This window comes from Notamacropus eugenii, chromosome 2 (assembly GCF_028372415.1).
Source record: "Notamacropus eugenii isolate mMacEug1 chromosome 2, mMacEug1.pri_v2, whole genome shotgun sequence".
In the NCBI taxonomy this organism is placed as follows: domain Eukaryota; kingdom Metazoa; phylum Chordata; class Mammalia; order Diprotodontia; family Macropodidae; genus Notamacropus; species Notamacropus eugenii.
Genome location: NC_092873.1, coordinates 473,977,096 through 473,996,942, shown reverse-complemented (window position 1 = coordinate 473,996,942; position 19,847 = coordinate 473,977,096). Strand labels below are relative to the sequence as shown.

The following is a 19,847-nucleotide window of genomic DNA, read 5'->3' as shown; positions in this document are numbered from 1 at the left end:
CTTGCAAGGAGCATGCACTCTGATGAGGGAAGATGAGCAGACACCAAAGTCTATCCAGAATAAAAAGAAAGAGAAAACATACAAATAAGTACAAAGTAGTTAAAGAGAAGGTATTTTGAAGAGGGCATTAGTGCTGAGTGGATCAGGAAAGGCTTCAGTCATGGAGAGGTTAGTGCTTGAACTTCATATTGAAAGGAGGCTGAGATGAAGGGAGAGCACAGGGGACACTCAGTCCAGATGCACAGAGATGGTGAATGGAGGGTCCTGTGTGAGGAATAGAGGAAGCCAGTTTGTCTGTACCTCCGAGTGTAGGAGGCAGAATCATGTCCAATGAGCCTGAAGAAATAGGTTGGAGACAGTTATTAAGGACATAGCATTGTCTCAAACCTCCTTTCAGATAGGTCTCACTCAAGGAATGGAGACCATCCCTACATCAAGAGCCTCAGGAAGAACAGTAATACACTCTTCCACTAGAAAGCTACTTAAGCAGACTGCTATGGATGACCATCGAGATCTCCACTAGCTAACAAGCTTTATGACTGCCACCATCTTGCTAGACATTCAGGTGCTGTGTTCCTAAAAAAAAAAAAAGTCATGTCTAAAGACGAGTGAATTGGGGGGTTCTTTTGTTTGTTTTGTTTTGGGGGGGTTGTTTTTTCATTGTTTTTTTTTGTTGGTTTTTGTTTTTTGCAAATCTAGTCATTTTCCCATTGGTTAACATAATCATTTCATTGATATTGATCTTTGAAGTAGTGATAATTAATCAGGGCTCCTAATACTTGGGTTTTAACTTTCTCATGGACCCACTCTGTCCTCCAAGTTCTTTATACCAATGATGTCTAAAATAATTAAATACACTAAGGGAGTGATCACTTGTACAACATGCATGTGTGTATTTAACAGCATAATACAAGCTATATTATGATATATGCATATATTATACAAAAGTCTTTTCTATCCCTCAATACATCTTTTATAAATATGGATTTTCTATATTCCTGATATTCTTGAAGTAGGACATATCTGTATTGGTTAAAAAACATCAAAATTAATATAGAGATGTGAGCTAATGTCATAATTGGCCAAAATTCATCCTGGTATTAGATCAGTTTTAATTGGTTTTATAGCTTTCCTCTACTACAAATCCTTCATCCTAATCATGATGAATTCAGCTATACATTGCTCTGTAGAATGTTTTAACTGAGCATAGATAATTCTAGTACTTTCCCTCTTTTAATTATTTCCTACTTATCACTCAACTGTTGCTTGCAGACCTCTAGTGAGGAGAAACATATTACATTTATGCTTATTAAATGTCAATTTATTAGGTTCAGTGCAATATTTTATCCTGTTGAGATCTTTTTGGATCCTGATTCTATTTTCCAATATGTTAATTATCTCTCCTAATTTTGTATCATGCAGATTTGTTAGAAACATCGTCTGTGGTTTTATTCATGTCATTAATAAAAATGTTAAATAGCACAGGGCAAAGCACAGGTGCCTTGGCTACTCTACTAGACTTCCTTCCAAGTTGACATCAAAGTATTTAATCTGGCCATTCAACCAATTCCAAATCCACTAGCTGTACTATACAGTCCCTATAGATATATAGCATTTTACAGATTTATAGTATATCTGTCCATTTTTTAACAAGAATAGCATGAGAAACTTTACCAACTGCTTTCCTAAAATCAAAGTTATATCTATAGCAATTCCCTCAAGTGCCAGTCTAGTAAACCTGTCCAAAAGGAAATTAGGCTATTCAGCCAACACTTATTTTTATGAAGCCACGTAAGCTCTTTCTAACCACTTTTTTCCTAGATGGTCATTAAATATATCTTTTATCAATTTTATAATTTTGCCAGAAGTTGAAATCTCTAGTAAAATTTTAAATTTTGAAGATATCACTGACTTCTCTTTTGTGACAATCAGGTCAACACTTGCCCTGTCCTATGCTTGTAGTATCTCTCACTGCCCACAGTCTTTCAAAGATCACTAACAATAGCTCAGCCATTGCCTCCATCAGTAATCTCAGAATATCATGGAATATAATTTATCTTGAATTGGTCACATGAATGCAAGGACAGCCAGATGCTCTCTTACTGCCTCCCTCTTTACTCTGGGTATCGACTTCCTTTCAGCCATTTTGGCTCTTGTCTTTCTAAACCAAAACTCATTATCCTTGGCTAAGAAAGTACTAGCAAATTGAGAGTCAATTTGCTTGGATCTCTTCCTATCCCCTATTATAATAATTCCATCCAGCCTCATAGCTTATTCTTTTGTTGATCCTCTTCCTTTGCCCAATATGATTAAGAGAAGCAAGCCCCTTTTGTCGTCCTTAGCCTTCTTCTCCAGCACCAGCTCATTCTGAGTTTTAATACTCAATGCTATTCATATGAGGGCCATTCTTCTGTATTCATCCTTTTGCCTGGTTTTCATTTCATTTTTCCACATGTCTTTTGAAAGTTTATGTTTATTTATCCATTCCATATATATCTTCATGCATTGAATTCTTTATAAATCTATTCTTTTTCTTCCTCAATGGAATTATTTTTTTTTTGTCATTTCTCTCATGAATATAATTCCTCCATCCATCCTGGATTGATTTCCTGTATTTGATTTTTGTCCCTAGAACCTCACTTTCATTTTCTCTGAAACCTATTTTTTCAAAGTCCAGTGATTTCAACAATTTTCCTATAACCCTTCATCACAAATTTTAAAATGGATTAGTCACTTACCCTACTAAGGTTCTCATCTTTTATTCTCATCATTTCTACTCCCATCAATAAATCTTACTTACTGGTGAGAATAAGATCTGTCAGTTAATAATTGTCAAGTATTTACCGAATGCTTCCTCTGTGCCAGACACTGTTGTAGGCATTAATTTTAAAACAATTAGAGAAAGCACTATTTAAATATCAAATAGTAATAGAAATCATTATCCCCCAAGAAGGTTGAAAATATAAATTATTTTAATAGAGGTTTAGATCAATCCATAGTGACATATCTATAACAGTCTATTAAAGCTCAGTGCATTTGTTTGAGTTACATGCCTCCTAAACTTTTTGAGGTCATATCATTGTAGCGCCAATGTGATATTCACAGCACCCATGGCAGCCATGAATATCCTGGCACAATTCTGAATCATGAAATACAACAGACTCTCCACATGGAAGACAGAACCAAAACATTTATTCAGATACTAGAAAGCCGAATACACCATAGTAACAAAAATCTATATGTAATAACAATGCAGAGGACAGCGCCATCCCCAAGCCTTCCCCTGCTAGACTTCCCACAAACCAGCTCCCTTAAACAAAATCACAAACATGCTGTCTCCTACTCAGGCTAGCCAGCAGCCTGCAACCTTCCTCATTCTGACTGCTTTCATGACTAACTTCCTCTCAGCTCTGCTCTAGCTCTTCCCCTTCCTGTTCCACCCTTCCTGCTACACCCATTCAGTAAATTCCTTTCCCCACAGGCTCCACATGACTCAGATTTCCATAGGACCCAGGCAAGTCACTTGAGCCAATTAATGAATGGGAAAGATCTTCCCATTTAAATTACCATTACAGTAATGAAGAACAATCATGCTATCTGTTGGTGCCCATAGAGAGGGGAAAATCTGGATTATTATTATTGTTGTTATTATTGGATTATTATTGAACTTTGATTCAATCCCAATATGGCAATTTTTACAATCTTAGGTGTTTTGTATGTGTAAAGCTTTCAATAAATCTCTGGAAGAATGAATGAATGTTACCTAATACAAATAAGCTGAAACTTGAAATACTGTACTAAAACTGTGTTCTCTTAGAGGGGAAACCCAAATTTACTTGAAGTTTATCTTAAGTTAAATATTCATTGAGTACAGAGGACGGGGACCATTTCATATTTGTCTTTATATTTCCAACACAATTACAATGACTAGCCCCTAGTAAGTAACAGAAAGGGGCTTGTTAATTCAGTGATTCTTTCTTTCTTTCGGAGTATGTACGAAATGCTTATTCACCATGAAAGAATACAAAATAGTGTAACATATTGCCCCTGTCATCAAGCAGCTTACAATTTTCATGTAAAGGAGATATTCTCACACATTGAAAGTTACATAGCTTTGCACAAGTAGAAACAGGAGATTTCACAAGAAAATAAAACCCACGATTATCTAAAATCTCAAAGTTGTTAACCCTTCTAAGAAAGTTACTTATTTAACAATTTAGGACTATCATTGATTTGTTTAATTATCTTTACGATGTGAGCTCTAGCTTATCTTCCATCACTAATTTATTATTTCTGTACTTCCTCAAGTAATCATTGGTAAATATAGCATAGCCTACTTACACCCATCATACATCTCTTCCTTGCTCTTTGGTCATTCACAGATATTGTGGTGTTCCATGATTCCTAGCTTATAGAATATTGCTGTTGAGAAGGTGGGCCTTCATGTCAGAAACAGGTTGATAACACTGAAAGTACTGCTGAATTTCCCAAATGTAATCCATGTGGAGTCCAGTCTTGGTCCATTTACAATATCGATGCAAGAGACTAATGAACCAATACAATGGCCTGGTCATCCAGCTGTATGTCATTAAATGAATTCTTTAGCTACTTGGTTCTATGTGAATTTCTAGGCAGAACTCTTTTGAATGACCTTGGATTGTGTACATATAAATTTACAAATCACTTAAGAACATTCTTGAGGGTCAATATTTTCTTACCACAGAGATTAAAAACTCTAAAATAGCTCTTAAATTCTACAGAAACAACCATTCTATATTCTCAGTCCCAGGTTTAATAAAGTCATTATTTTCTCATGAGTACAGTGAAAAAATGCAAGTAATTTGAATTTCTACAAATTGGATACTTAAAATATTAAATACTTTGTAAGGAGATCTTGTTATCTAAAAGAAGCCTGTTGTATTTCTTTAATAATATAATTTTCCAAACCTGGAAAAACTTACATGACCTGAAGCAAAATGAAATGTACTGTGTACAAAGTAACAGAAGTATGTAAGATGATCAATGTGAATGACTTAGATATTCTCAGCAATACAATGAACCAAGACAACTCTGAAGGACTTAGGAAGAAAAATGCTATCCATCCCCAGAGAAAGAACTGATGGCATTTGAAGCATACTGTTTTTTTACTTTATTTGGAACTCAAAGTTTCAAAAATGAATTTTTAAAATTGTTTTTACATATAACTGGGGAAAAATAAAATACTAACTTAAATTTTAAAAGACAGAAAAAATAATATAATTTCCCCTTTATGAATTTCTTTGAAACTTTGTATAAAGAATTTTCTTCCAATGGGTTGTGCCAGTTCTGAAATGGGTTGGTACTGCATTGTTACAGTCCTCATAGGGAAATTTGTAATACTTCACCTTTGATACTAGACATGCTTAATCTCTGTGTATATTGGTCTTTTTAGAAGCAAATAATATGTTAACACCATATAATTTATTGTACTTCCTTTAGATTGCTAATGAAGAGGCAACTTGATAATGCCTCATCTTCAACACCTCCAAATCTAAATCCACAATTTACTCTTAGCCATGTTTAAGGTTATTTCTTAAAATCCAAGGATTCCCACCATCCTTCTATTCTTCCTCTTATAATGATGATACTAGCAGTAGCTGACATCTTTATACTGTGTCATGCTTTCATACTTCTTTGAGACTCGACAGCAATCCTGTGAGGTAGGTATTTTCTCATATATAACAGAATTACAGAATTTTAGTATTTCTTAAAAGGGATATAGGTAACCATGTAGTCTACATAACCAAAAAGGAATTCCTATTATAACAAATTCCACATATGATCATTCATTTTCCACTAGGAGACCTCTAATGAAGAATATCTCATCATTCCACTTTTGGACAATCCTAATTAATAGGAATTTTTCCCTACATCAAGACTAAACCTGATTTTTGTTGTTTTTGTTTTTTGAGTTTTGTTTTATTTTGCAAATTCTACCCTTTCCTCCTGGTTGCTCTTGGGGGCCAAAGAAAACAAGTCTACTCCCTCTTCCATATGACAGACTTTAAGATATTTGAAGACAAACAATTATTGTTTCCTTCCCGCAAACCCAACCAGTCTTCATTTCTCCAAGTTAAACATCTCCCATTCCTGCAAATGCTCTTCATATGACATGGTTTTCAAGGCCTTCCTAATCCTGGCTGCCTTCCTCTGGACGTTTTCCTGCTAATTGACTATTTTTCAACACTGGTACTCAGAACTGTATCATGCTTTCATGCTCAGAACTAAACCCACAGTGGGACTATCATTTCCTTATTTCTAGAATCAATGTCTCTCAAACAAATCAAGTTTGCATTACCTTTTATCAGCCATGTCACAATAATTACTAATATTGAAGTTGCTGTCCACTCAAGTACCTATATCTTTTTCCTAGAAAAACTGGTACCTAACCTTATCCCTCTCCCTCCCACATCTTATACTCACAAAGTCAGTTTTTTCAACTCCGTTTCATCCTCTATAAAACAGGGGCCACAATAGCACATACCTCAAGCTTGTTGTGAGGTTCAAAAGAGGTAATATGGACAAGGTGCTTTGCAAATCTTAAGGTCCTATGTAAATACTAGCTATTATTATTTAGAATTTCTTAAAGCCTCTGATAAAGTTTCATACTAGTAGCTTTTCTTTTAGTTGAGTTACTGTAGAATCAACAGGAATATTTTATCATGGATTAGGAGCTGATTTCCTTATTTCTGTTGTCAGTTATCAGTATCTCATCCACCCTAAGCTGTAACATAGTAACCATTTTTTAAATTTCTTCTTTCCCCCAATATAGCTTAAAAAAAAATTTTAAACTCTCTTCATTGTCCTTGATGTTCATCTCTAACCTCAGTTTATTCTGATCTTTAGCATTCTGGACACTGTGTTTTATAGGACTGTGCTACACTTTTGATTTTATCCTCTATTACCTGTCCTTCCTTCCTCTGCACATATTTATTTCAATAGTTATGTAAATAATGTATAATTTTTTTTGAATATAGGTTGGAGCATTTCCTATGCAACCACAATTGTCTCTTTTAAAACAATTCCTAATTTTTCTCACTGGAGCTGTTTCTTTTTGTCAACTTCATTCTTGAGAATTTCCCCTCCTCTTGGGGACAACTTCCTCTTTAAAATTTAGTCCATGGAAAATGCTATTTAGCTTTTGTGTGTTATTTACTATTTAGCTTTCCTCTGATATCTTCAAAAATCTACTTTCTCAAAATCTAGGGTATATGTGAGATTATGCCAAGCTTTCAAGGTTTCCCTTATTTCACCCCAGAAATCATTTCCTCCCTTTTAATTAGAGTCTACATTTTACATTTATGGAAACTAAGTCTCAGATGCTAAGTAACTTGTTCATGACTAGTATCAGAGACATGATATGAACCTAGATTTTCCTAACATAACGTCCAGCATTCTATCTACTGCTGTAAACTGTGCTTACACCCTCCTTTTCTCTTTTGTTTTTTCTTTTCTCTGTTAAGTGAATCTAAGTAACAATAAAATCAAGATTGAATCTACCCAAGAATCCAGGACTATAGGTTTCATCACTTTATTTCATCATTGCTTCACAGTTGATATATTTATCAAGCAAAAAGGATACTTGCTGAGGTTGATTTTCATTTAAAATACTCTTTTCCTACTCTTAAGAGTATGAAGAAAGCATGGAAAGAGAACTGGATCTAGAGTCAGAAGAGACGGATTCAAATCCCACTTCTACCAGTGACTCACTTGTATACCTTTGAGTTAAGTAAATTCACTTCTCTGGACCTTACTTTCTTTATAGGTAAAATGAGAGAATTGAACTCTATGAATTCTAGGGTCTCCTTCCAGTTATTACTCCACTCTTTTCACTATGTTTTAGAAGACTTATCACCCTACTGAGACCATCTAATTTTCATTAATCATGACCTGTAGACCCACATCTTTCTTGTCCTGAGTATTTCCATTGTGATGATAACCCACAAGCATTTTTATTAGAATGGGTCTTTTGAATCTTCCCCAATTTAACCAAGCTACTTTCCCTGACATCCAAAGCAATTTGTCCTGCAAGAGTCCTACTATAAAGTTGACCCAATATCCATGAAAAGCTCAGAGCTACCTAAGCTTAGCCAAAGTGGGTCACTGGCCTCAAAGGGCAGCTAACATTTTACTTCTTCCATTCTTACCATCATAAATCAGAAGAGGAAAATAGGATGAAACAAAGAAACTAACATGCATTTCTGATTTACCAGAGAAGCCTTTCTACTCATCCACAATTCCATCCACCCTGCAGCAGCATTTGCCTTTCTTGTGACATTCGGTAGAGTGCAAAAATAGTATACAGTGTGCCCAGCCCTGCAGCTACAAATTGTAAGGCCATTATGTTGGTCTCACATCTTTCAACTTTGATTTGAAAGCAGAAGCATGGCTCTCCTATAGTAACTATAAACCAACCACATACACACAGTGTTTCAATAAACTCTAAGTGATACAAGATGCTCTATTTCAATAAAAATGGCAACTTAATGAAACCCATCACAAAGCAGAGCAACTGAGGAACAGTTGTTGCAAAATTAATAACTTTGCTCTACCCAAAACAAACTCTGTTGCAGAGTGGATTTAAAAAAAAACCACCTTGAATAGGTTACCAGAAGAAATGAGCATTAATGATTGACCTGAAATGTACTTCTTTAGTTTCCCTAGCCAGCATTCTGTGACCACTTCTATGCCTGCACAGACTGTTGTTCTCATGTTTGCAATTTTCTCCATTCTCACTTTGGCCTCTTGGAATCCCTGGCTTTATTCAAGCCTCCACTTAAATTCTTCCCTTTCTGTGAGGCCTTCCTGATCTCCCCTTTGTTATCAAACACTTCCAGCCCTCCCACCCTTTGTAATTTAGACTTGTTGTCAACTCTATAAAGAGAATTCCTAGATCTATAGGTCCAGTCCTAGTGTCTCTTGTGAGCTACAATCCCATGTCACCAACTGTCTTTTGGACATCTTTAATGGGATGTCCTAAAGGCAACTCAGTCTCCACATGTCTCAAACTCATTCTCTTTCTCCTAATCCTTCTCTCTTCCCAACTTCCCTGTTATTATGGAGGGTATCATAGTCCTCTCAGGCACTCAGCCTTGGGATCATTTTGGACCCCTTGCGCTCATTCACCCTAAATATTGTCTCTTTTGCCTTCACATCCTTTCCTCTGTGTCCCCTTCTCTTCGCTCATGTAGCAGCAGCCCTCACTGAGGCCTTCATCACCTCTCACCTGGACCCACTCAACAGCCTTCAAGTACATCCTCCTACCCCTCTGCATTTAAATCATCCTCAGTGTTCAGGTCTGACCACATCGCCCCTGCTCGGTCAACTCCACTGACTCCCTCTCACCTTCAAAAACAATTTAAACCCCTTCCTTTGGCCTCTAAAGCTCTCCAGAGCCTGGCTCCTCCTGCCTTTTTGGTCTCCTTATACTTTCTTCTCCTCCATGCATTGGCATCTCTACCTCTGTGCACTGACTGTTGCCTATTTCCAGAACTCTCTCCCTCTTCCCTTCTTCCTCCTAACTTCCCTGGCTTTCTTCAAGACCAGCTGAAGAAATCTATTAATTCCCCTTCCCTCTCAGACTGCCTTCCACCTGCTCTGTACTGACACTCTTGTACACACATACATTAGAATATAAGTTCCTTGAGGGTAAGACCTCTTTTTTGCTCTTCTTTGTATCCCCTAGACATTAAAATTGATACCAGACACACAAAACACAAGACCCGCGCAGGGCCTGACCTAGAGCAAGTCCCTATAACTTCTTATTAATTGATTGATTGCCATGTTGCTCCCTGGAAGAATTTAAAATCTTTAAGAATGGAACTTTTTTCCTTTTTGTCCTTACATCCTCAGCATCTAGTATAGTGTCTGCCACATAGTAGGCACTTGGTAACTGCTTGCAGAATGGAGCTTGCTAGCTTTCCCTCCCCAGAGAGAGTATCTTAGCATTTTTTGTATTAGTAAAACTCACCTTGAGTCCTAGAACCTCACAGGTGGAAGGGATCTCAGAGGTTGCTGAGTCTCACCCACACCTGTCCAGGAATGCTCTCCATAATGAACCTTTTCTGGAAGATCTTTCATGAGGGAGGGAGTCCAGTGCTTCGGAAGGCAGCTCTTTTCTACCCTGAGATACTGATCGTTGTTAAGAGGGTTTTTTTATTTACATTATCCTAATTTTGGCTCTTTATTGCTTCCTCCCATTGTTCCCAGTATTACCATGTGAGGTCAAGCACAATAAAGTCTAATCCCCCTTCTGTGTGATCAACCTTCAGAACATAATGGCTTTCATATCCCCATAAGTCTCATCTCCTCCAGGAGAAACATTCAGCTCCCTCCACAGGCCCTAACAAGTCATGGAGAGCCTTCACTTTCCTGGTAGCCCTTCTCTCAGCACTCTCAGTGTCATTATAAAGTTTAGCCCCCAGAACTCAACAGTTCTTTTTATGGGATCAGTATTCATTTTGTGCTATTTTCCAGTAATATTTAAGATAGAAATCTACTACATACAATTTTAGTTAGATATTTTTATCTCATTTTATTCTGAAATAATTGTAGGTCCAGGTTGATTATAAAATATTCCTATTTGTAGTTTAATTTTGTTCCTGTAAAATTGTGAACTAGGATTCAATTCAATTTCACATTTATTAAGAACCTAACTATATGTATGTGACTGTGCTAGCACTGGAGTTTGTGTGCCTAGTGGCAATATTTAAGATATTAGCCAGCTTAAGGGAAAGTGTTGAAGTTTCATTTGTCTTTTTGGTCAAGTCTTCCTTTCCTTCCTGAAATGCCCACTGCTGTAAGCAGTGCCACTGTGCTGTCTATTGAGAAGTTAAACCTCTTCTCCAGGACATTAACTGAACATATCTATCAATCACAGCTAGACCACTAGGCTTCTTATTCAAGCCCTAGTCGCCTCATGCCTCAACTCACATAAACCACTAATTATTTGCTGTATAGTGTTCACCCATTCATAATGCTACACACATATTTATCCACTATTTTGATCACATCACTTTGCTGTTATCCAGTTGCGCCTGGATCTATTCCAAATTACTGAATTATGATTCAGTATCAGGGCTGCAAGGATGTTTAGAGATTATCTTGCTCAATTCCTTTCATTTTACAGATAAAGAAACCAAGAAAGATCAGGTAACATCCAAAATCTCAAAGCTAATTAGTGACAAAATCTCAGAAAGGTAGATGGGAGCCAGGTTTTGGAGAGGCTGTATATATATATAAACCAAGAGACAAAGTAAAGCCTATGTTCTAATGCAAAAAATCAGATCATATTCAATAATATTTTGAAGACATTCTTCCTAGAATCACCATATATATGCTTGACAATATAAATCAACAGTTAAAATAATTGTTAAATATCTAACTGCACACAGACCATTTAAAACAATAATGATTCCGAGAATGGCAACGTTAAAAGAACTTAAAAGCTATCTAAGCCAACTTCCTAGATAATGAATTAATCATCTCTACAACTTTACTGAAAAGGGATTATCCAGCTTCCACTTACATACCATTAGTGACTGGGAACTCACTCTTCTACTGTTGGATAGCTTCAATTATTGGGAAGTTCTTCTCCATTTTGAAATAAAATCTGCCTCTCTACAATGTACATATGTTGATCCTTGTTCCGTTTGCTGAAGCTACACAAAATAAACCCAAACTCTTTAGATAGGGATCATGTCCTTCTATTCTCTAGTGTAAACAGCCTCATTTTCTCCAATGAATCATATATAATACAGTTTCAAGACCCCCAACTGTCCCAGTTACACTCCTCTGAACATGCTCCAACTTGTCAATATCCTTCTAAAAATGCAAGTTACTCTGATCCTCTAGACCAGGGATTCTCAATCTGTTTTGTGTCATGAACTCCTTTGGCAACCTAGTGAATCCCTTGTATAGGCCCTTTATCACTATTATGTTTCTAATGCATAATTTCACAAAGAAAACTAACTATATTTAAATATAGTTATCAAAATTTTTTCAAAATAAGTTCACAGACCTTAGGATAACCCTAATTCTAGAGGTTTATCATCTAAGCAGGAATAATGATGCAGACAGAGGTAGTCAAACTTCAGGACAACTATTTTTTAAAGCATTTAATTGTGAGCAAAGAAGAGAAAGTTGTTATAATGGTGTGGAATCTAGATAGCAGTCATGGTTTTAAATGCCTGGAGGAAAACAGCAATATTTCTAATTAGTCAGCTTCTACAGAGGCCTTGTTGTCCTGGTCAAATTAACTAATAAATGTTGCTTGGTAAAAACTTATCAGTCTAATTCAATGACCAAAAAAAATGAATTTAAATATTCCTTCTTGCATTTAGTTCCAGCAGTTTATCAATACTGCCATTATTGTTGTTGTTGTTCACATTAAATATGGATTTAATGGTTTCAAAGTAAAGAACTTTCATCAGTGTGAGGAGGTAGTTAAATATTATCCTCTGCATTTTTCAGCTGAGGAGACTAAGGTTGAGAAAAGTCAGTGACTTGTCAATGGGCGTTCAGCTAAATAATGGACAGAATGAAGACATAAGCATCTCAGAAATTTACCTTCTAATCTAGGACTTTCTCATTATATTAGTTCAGCTGATGGCCCTCCATAGCAGAACTCTTATTTGAATCCTAACTGACATCAGCCTGGTAGTAAGTGATGGAGGAATGTGCTGCATTCACATTGGAAAAAACTAAAAATCAGACTTGAATGGGTTGGATCACAGCCATTCATCCACAGTGGTCCTCCCCATCCTTTGCTAGTTAGGCCCCAATTTTTTCTTCTATTCTGTGGTTGTAATGAGGGAAACTATATACTTCTTTTCTGATTTTTTTTTTCTACCTTCCAACCTCTAGCGCAATCAGGACCATAACTGAATGATGAGAGCTTCATTCAGGACACCAAATGTAGAGGATGACAGCACTTACAGTTCTTTAGCAGAATAGAAATAACAGGGTCTAACAAACACCTAGCTAACAAGAATACTTAATGAAACTAGGAAGCTACCACCAAGTGAGCCAATGTGAGCTCTTCCTGTGCAGACACACACACACACACACACACACACACACACACACGCACGCACATGCACACACACGCACCTTGTGATAGTCTCAGTGGGATCACAGTTTCCACTCTTCACCCTCAAGACAGCACACATTTTATGTGACTTGACATGGAATTGGTTTGTGACATTTGTTCAGGAAGCAAATTGTCCTAGTGACAGTCCTTGGTACAGTCAAGTTGTTGGTCCAACTTATAAGTGAATTCTGTGGTCTGATTTTCATTCCAAAATGTATCATTTTTAAAGAAAAGTGGCAGCTCTTATCAGAATTAAAATTGTCCACTTATATGACTTGGTAAATTTTATTCAGTTGCAAATATCAATAGTAATTTATATAATATGCACGTAATAGAGAGTAAGCTTAAACTCCTTTCCAGTGAAGGAGAAAAGAAAGGAGAAGCGAATGAGTGCCTGCCATATGCCAAGTCCTGTGCACGGTATTTGTATCTGTACAAATATTCTTGTAATTGAGAGTATGCTGTTTAAGACGTGAATCTTGGGATCATAATAACATGGAATGACCAATCAATTGTGCTGAGCTTCTGAGGTCTGCAGCTCACTAATTTAATAACCTATTCTACCTGAAGAACTGCTGAGAACAAGGGGATATCCAATAGAGAGGGCAAAGACCCCATGTATATCCACTTTATTCACAGGAGAAATTCTTAGCTCTTCACTCCAAGCCCATTTGCTTCTTTTTTTAGACTACTCTAAAAAAGCTTGGTTAAATGGTTCTCCACACCAGCTAGAAGCACCAACTGAAAAAGGACGAAGGTAGAACTGAGAATTAATGGAGAAACACAAAAAACCAGGACTTTTTTTTTTAAAGAATCAAAATGGAGATTCTGGAGTCATTTAATGTAGGGACAAAGAGCCTTCTGTGCCTCTGTATACCCTCAGGGCAGAAGTTATTTAAAGAACGGAGACCTCAAAAAGAGGTAAAATTATTTTTTAATATACTCTAGGAGGGAAGTGTCATACACCTAAGAGAGATAAAATGTTAAAAGCATGCTAGTTGTGGTGCTTAAAAGCTTAAAGTTTCAGTAATATTCAATAGATTCCTGCATGTGAAATATCTTATTCCTTTAAAGTGCTAGATTAATGAGATGCTGCTCTGTTTTACTTGTAATGAACTGAAACTGCTCCTGCTCCACATTTACGAGAATATGCATGTTTATGTTTTCACTTTCTCCCTGTCCCAGAAAGGTTGCAATTTCATGCTAGATATTTCTACTTGTCTCTTTACCTTTTTTTTTCTCTCTTTGTAGCCGGAGACCACCTCCATCACCAACTCGTCCCACTATAATCCGTCCATTAGAATCCTCCCTCTTAGACTAAGTGAAATTTCTGGCATGGCAACTAATTGATAATGAATTATATGAAACCAACTAATTTGATAACTGTTGCAATAAATCATGAGTAGTCGCATGTGTGGACATCTGTAGGCAAGTAACCAGTTTTACTAATATACTCATCACTCATTCTGCATTGCCTGTGGCATTTCCAATCTTTGGAGAAGGTCCATAATGCTTCAACCCATGAAAATGACTGGTCTTCTAGAATCTCTACATGGGCCATTGACCAGGGCAGGTTTGGGGTGCAGTACTATACGACGAAACAAGAACTATAAGAGCATATACTTTACCTGCATATGACTGAACTTGGCCTTTCCAAATTTAAGAATAACTTGCTTTGATAATGTTTTCCATTAAGGAGTGTGTTCCTGTATAATAAGGAATAGTAACTTTATGCAACACATACTTCTTTCCATAAATTCTAATTAGGGTGAGAGGAATTCTGTTGTCTGTTATTAAAGCTGCTGCCTGCTCCATAATTACACACTCAGATTCCCTTACCCTCTCCTTCCTTTCACAGTCCTGCTGGGAAGTGGTTTCATTAGGATTTCTTAGGAGTCAAAGCTTTCAAAATTTATAAGGTGCTTTGCTAAAGAAAACTCAGTGCTTTGCATAGTATGAAGACTTTTTCCTTCTACTGACTTGTTTTGCTTCATGTGCGACAGTGAATCAAAGCTTGTTCTTCATTAATCAGTTAGTGGGCATAGCAGCTTAATTTCAGAATTTCAGAGTGAAGCAAAACACCACATCTGTCATAGTGTCTGAGAAACAGTCTTTCTTCTTTCACATAAGTAGTAATATTCACCTTAGAGTACATAGTAGTGATGGTTACCAAGGCTTACAGTAAAGCAGGAGATGAGATTAGTACAAAATATAGGTGTGAGTCTAAGATCAAGTCCCTTTTGTCACTGTGAAATGAGTAGGCTCACCAACTGCATACTGTGAAAGTTTTGTAACTTAAATTAATTCACACTGACTCTATTTTGTTATTATTATCTTAGATATTGTATTATGGGCAAAAATCCCATGCTGATTTGTAATTCCCTTGCTTAAGAGTTTGCTTATCCATTTTCCCCCACCAGAATGTTATTTTTTGTTGTTTATTTAAATCATTCGTTAAAAACCTAGAAATTTATTAAGGATGTTAAAGAATGGGTCTTACAACTGAGAGCCTGTCAACATAGGTGTGCTATGAGGTAAAAACACTTAAAATCACTTGACTCCCAGATCAAATAGGTCACTCAGCACCCTCAGATATTTCAACAGAAAAAACTGGAATAGTCAGATATAACAAAAGGTAGTCAGAGAACTGGGGCCTGAAAATCACCTTTTATTTTTTCTTTCTAAGGTACCTTCCAAAATTTTCAAGGGCAGCTCAGCCAGTCAGTTAATAGTTCAGTCCTCAGCACTGAGTTTTTTGCTGCTAAGAACTATGAAATAGTATGAAAGAAACCGCCACAAACTAAAGTGAATTTCATCAGCTAACTATTCCCAGACAGCAGACCAAATATTCATATAATAGCTGTGTCACATGAGGCTATTTCATATTGTACATAAATCACATTTTGCCAACTGAAAAGCTTTACTATGAAAGCAGTTCACATGATTTGTATGTTAACTTTCATTTCCTGTAGTTTATACCTAAAGCAGAAATCTGCAGAGTATGAAGTAAAAAATAAATAATATTAATCAATGGGTAACTATTTCAAAAAGAGGATTTGCCAAAATCAATGGCTGAATAAGGTGTTGACCTTATTAAGCTTCATAAATGCTCAATGATAATTTGGATAGCAAAATGCTATAGGTAGCAACCAGCAAATGAAGTCACCTTTGGTAACAAGAGCATGTCATCTTTAAAGTTTCCAAATATTTAGCTTTGATTTATAGGTCAAAGTAAGAACAACCACATTCCTTAGCTATACTAATTCTCTCATTTCTTGTTTTCTCAACATTAAAAAAAAAGTTTCCCTTTGCAAATGGAGCAGATGTTCAATGTCCATGTTCTCTCTTTAAAAGTATGTCTTAGGTAAGTGGAAAATATTAAATAACTTGTCAGAGTTAAGGAATACAAGACCTTTTCATGTGAATCCCCATTTTAGGATTTCCTTTTGTCCTTCACTTTCATTATCTTAAACAGGCAAAGAGGCATCCAGCTGCCTAATACTCTTCCCACTTCAGGGGTTTGGCTTTGTGCAAAATGTGGTTTTACATTTTGCTGTATTTAAAAAAATTTTCCTTCAAGTTAAAGGAAAATATTGTGGATAACCACTGGTGCATTTTAAGATTGTCTCAAACCATGTCAAAGAAAATTGCATATTTTTTTTCAAGTTTCTTTCCACTGATCTTATGCAGTCATAAACAATACGTTTGTCATCTTTGGCTTTCACTCCTAGATTAAACCCCTGCAGTTAAACTTTTGGCTACAATTGTCCCCCTTTTTGGGGTACTGTTTTTTGTGTTTTCCCCACTTCTAAGATGTTTCTAATAGAAGCTAGTCACCCTGAGGACTTGAACAGTCATGTGTACTATATGAATTGTTTTTTAGCATTGTTCCCATTTCCCAAAGAGCTCAAGTTTTCCAAAAGGGAGAAGCTGATGTCAGGGAAATCTGAACTTCTGATGAATTTTTCCTTTGGGGCACACCCTGCACATATGGCCTTAAGAAAGGGATATACCTGAGTGCACGTTCCAAGTGTTTACCATGCTAGCTCTACTCTCCTATGGAACTTTCTTTTAAGCTAGCTGCTCAGAGAAACACTAACTCCTATAACCATAGCTCTACCAAATCTGGCACGGGAAGCAAATTCAGAAGCATACATGTAGACATGATGGCTAGAGGTAGTTTTATTTCTACAAACAAGATTAATACTGCATGCTTACTGACATATTGCAATAACAGCTGAGTTAGACATGGACAGAATTCTGAAACAGAATTCACTTTTAACAGGTATATTTCATTTCCAAAAACCACTAGCCAACATTTAACTCCTCAACATTGCTTTGAGCTGTGTTTCATTAGCTAGATGGGCAGCAGGATCTGCTTATTAGTCAATTTCCTATTTGTTGGGATGGAAACTAAGTCTAACCCTAAACCTTAGAATGAAACAGTTTCCTGAGCTACTTAAGTATATAATAAGGCTTCTAAACATAAAGAATAACAGTAGTCAAGTAGACTTAATTTTATTAGCCTTCTGTGTAGACTGTAGCCATAACTCTCAAATATGAAAAGGGACCTAATACCAGTATGTTATAAATGTTGATGTTTGATGTGTGCAAACCCATTTTCTATGCATGTGTCACTCTGTATACAGTAAAAACTGAATCATGTTTATGTAAGTACATGTGTTTTGTGGAAATTCATAAAGCATTTGATAAAACACTTCCAGCATGGGTATGATTTATAGATGTGTAGTGTGCATATATGTGTGTATTTATGTACATGTATGTATGTACATATCTATATGTCCAGTATGGGTGTTCATAAATATATTGCAAAAAAAACTGTGTTAATGTAAAAGGTAGTTATGAAGGACGTATGGAAATATATGGCAATTATCTAACAGAAGACCATCTCTCACAAAACACATGAGTCTTTCAACCAAATTGTATTTATTTGAGAGGGGACACACAAACTCTGAGAATGACCATGGCATTCTGTGCCCAAGTAAATTAGCATAACACTTGCAGACATTTAATTTCAATTCAGAGTTGTGCTGTCTAAGAATGGACATCCTTTATTCAAACAGATGGATGTGATGCGTACAGTCTGGAAACTCACATTTTAAGGTCCCTGATCAGAAATCCAGGTTGCTCTCTGCATCACTGAAATCAATTCTAAAAAGTTGATGCACATGCTTGTTTTCTCTCTGCCATATGTTTCCAAGAATAAAATGGAGAGAGGTGATAACATAAAGAAAATTGAGACTTTTCAGAATAAATTTGATGGAAACTTGAAGAAAAAATCCTCTTCAAATCTATTGTTCACACTGTTACTACATTTGGCACTTGGTGTAATTATTTTAAAATCATCTAGGAATTTCCTCAGTGTTGTGCAAAGTATCCAGGCACCACATTTTCAGATTATGGAACTCAGTGGAAGAAAGGAATTTGCAACTCTCCCATGAAGTTAGAACTGGGGAGATGCACGCCTACTATGAATACTCCTGCAAATGTGGATGATTCTGATCGATCCTAGAGAAAAGATCACTAGCTCACCAGATCATCCAACCACATAGTGTCTGGCCTTTTACCCCTTTCCAAATAAGCCTTTTTTGTCATATGTGTCTACTGAATCAATTTTGTCACCCTGGCTGGTTGATTTGTTGCAAAGTATGTGGTGCTCTATATGCAAACCTTTAACACTATTTTGGTGTATATCTGGTATTGTGTAATTATATATTTGTATATATATATATATATGTATGTGTGTGTGTGTGTGTGTCAGAGAGAGAGAGAGAGAGAGAGAGAGAGAGAGAAATGAAAGAAGTGAAGTGAGAGATTCTTCTGTTTGTCTTATGACCTGTTCATACTGATGTATTGGTGAGACTTCTCACCTCTCTGGTCTAGTGTTTTGCATAAGGCTCAACTGTTTGATTATTATTGTTATTGTTTATTGTTGATTTGTTATTGGTTTAAAACTAGCTTAGAAATACTTACATCTTTCTCTCTGTGTAACATAATAGAATAGTCTCTTGTCATAAATGAATATTACTCTGCCTGTCTTCCTTCTTGCTTTGTCTGCAGGCGGTCTTATAGGAATGGCTCCTCCCATCCAGAAAGTCTGTCACTGTTACTTGATTTTTGACTTATTCAGTGTTACCAGCCTGTGTTTTATTTGTATTGTCTGTGTTTCTTTTCTCTCTCCTTTTCAGAACCATCCAAACATTTTTTATAAAGAACAGTGTTCAGATATTAGCAAAATTTGGTTCTCTCTGTTGATTCTCTAATTATTAATCTGAGCCAGAATAGGTCCCACTGACCTGCCAGGACTGTCAGTGATTTCCTAACATTGATATTTGCAGCAAGTTCCTAAAGCCTGTTGTATCATTCTTGAAGGTCATATGCAACTGTTGTGAAAATTGTGAAGTTGTATTTCTGAACCTGAAATAAATTACATTTGAAGGACTACTTCTCTTCCTCATTCTCTTCTTAATGCCATGTTGAATTATGTCTTTGTATTTCAATGAAAACCAAAGGTTCCAAGGTTGTATTTTTTTCTTTTTGTTCAAAGAACCGAGGCTCTGGCTAAATCAGCCAAGAATAGCCAAAGTGGTGAGTGCCAGAATGTTATAGCATACTCATAGATTTTGGCTTTAAAGCTTTCCAAAGGAGCTGAGTAGAATGAATCAAAGGAGGGAAACTGAAACTCCCCATTACTTTA

The 19,847-nt window shown here is 36.3% G+C and overlaps 1 protein-coding gene and 1 long non-coding RNA gene across 6 annotated transcripts in view; one reads left to right on the top strand and one right to left on the bottom strand.

The window, feature by feature from the left end:
• LOC140529744 (uncharacterized) overlaps nt 1-19,847 on the bottom strand; it is a 36,309-nt gene that overhangs the window by 8,120 nt on the left and 8,342 nt on the right. The window contains exon 2 of one of the 2 annotated variants that reach the window (XR_011975667.1): nt 2-50. This is a non-coding gene — a long non-coding RNA (uncharacterized lncRNA). Of the gene's footprint in view, nt 1; nt 14,397-19,847 lie in introns of those variants that run through there. The other variant, XR_011975666.1, reaches the window with a different exon arrangement.
• DNM3 (dynamin 3) overlaps nt 1-19,847 on the top strand; it is a 626,037-nt gene that overhangs the window by 599,882 nt on the left and 6,308 nt on the right. For 2 of the 4 annotated variants that reach the window (XM_072648608.1, XM_072648607.1), the window contains one exon: nt 14,381-19,594. The exons of the other annotated variants lie outside the window; for them this stretch is intronic. In XM_072648608.1, the coding sequence (XP_072504709.1) occupies nt 14,381-14,450 (70 nt within the window). In that variant the 3' untranslated portion in view covers nt 14,451-19,594. Of the gene's footprint in view, nt 1-14,380; nt 19,595-19,847 lie in introns of those variants that run through there. 4 annotated transcript variants of the gene reach the window in all.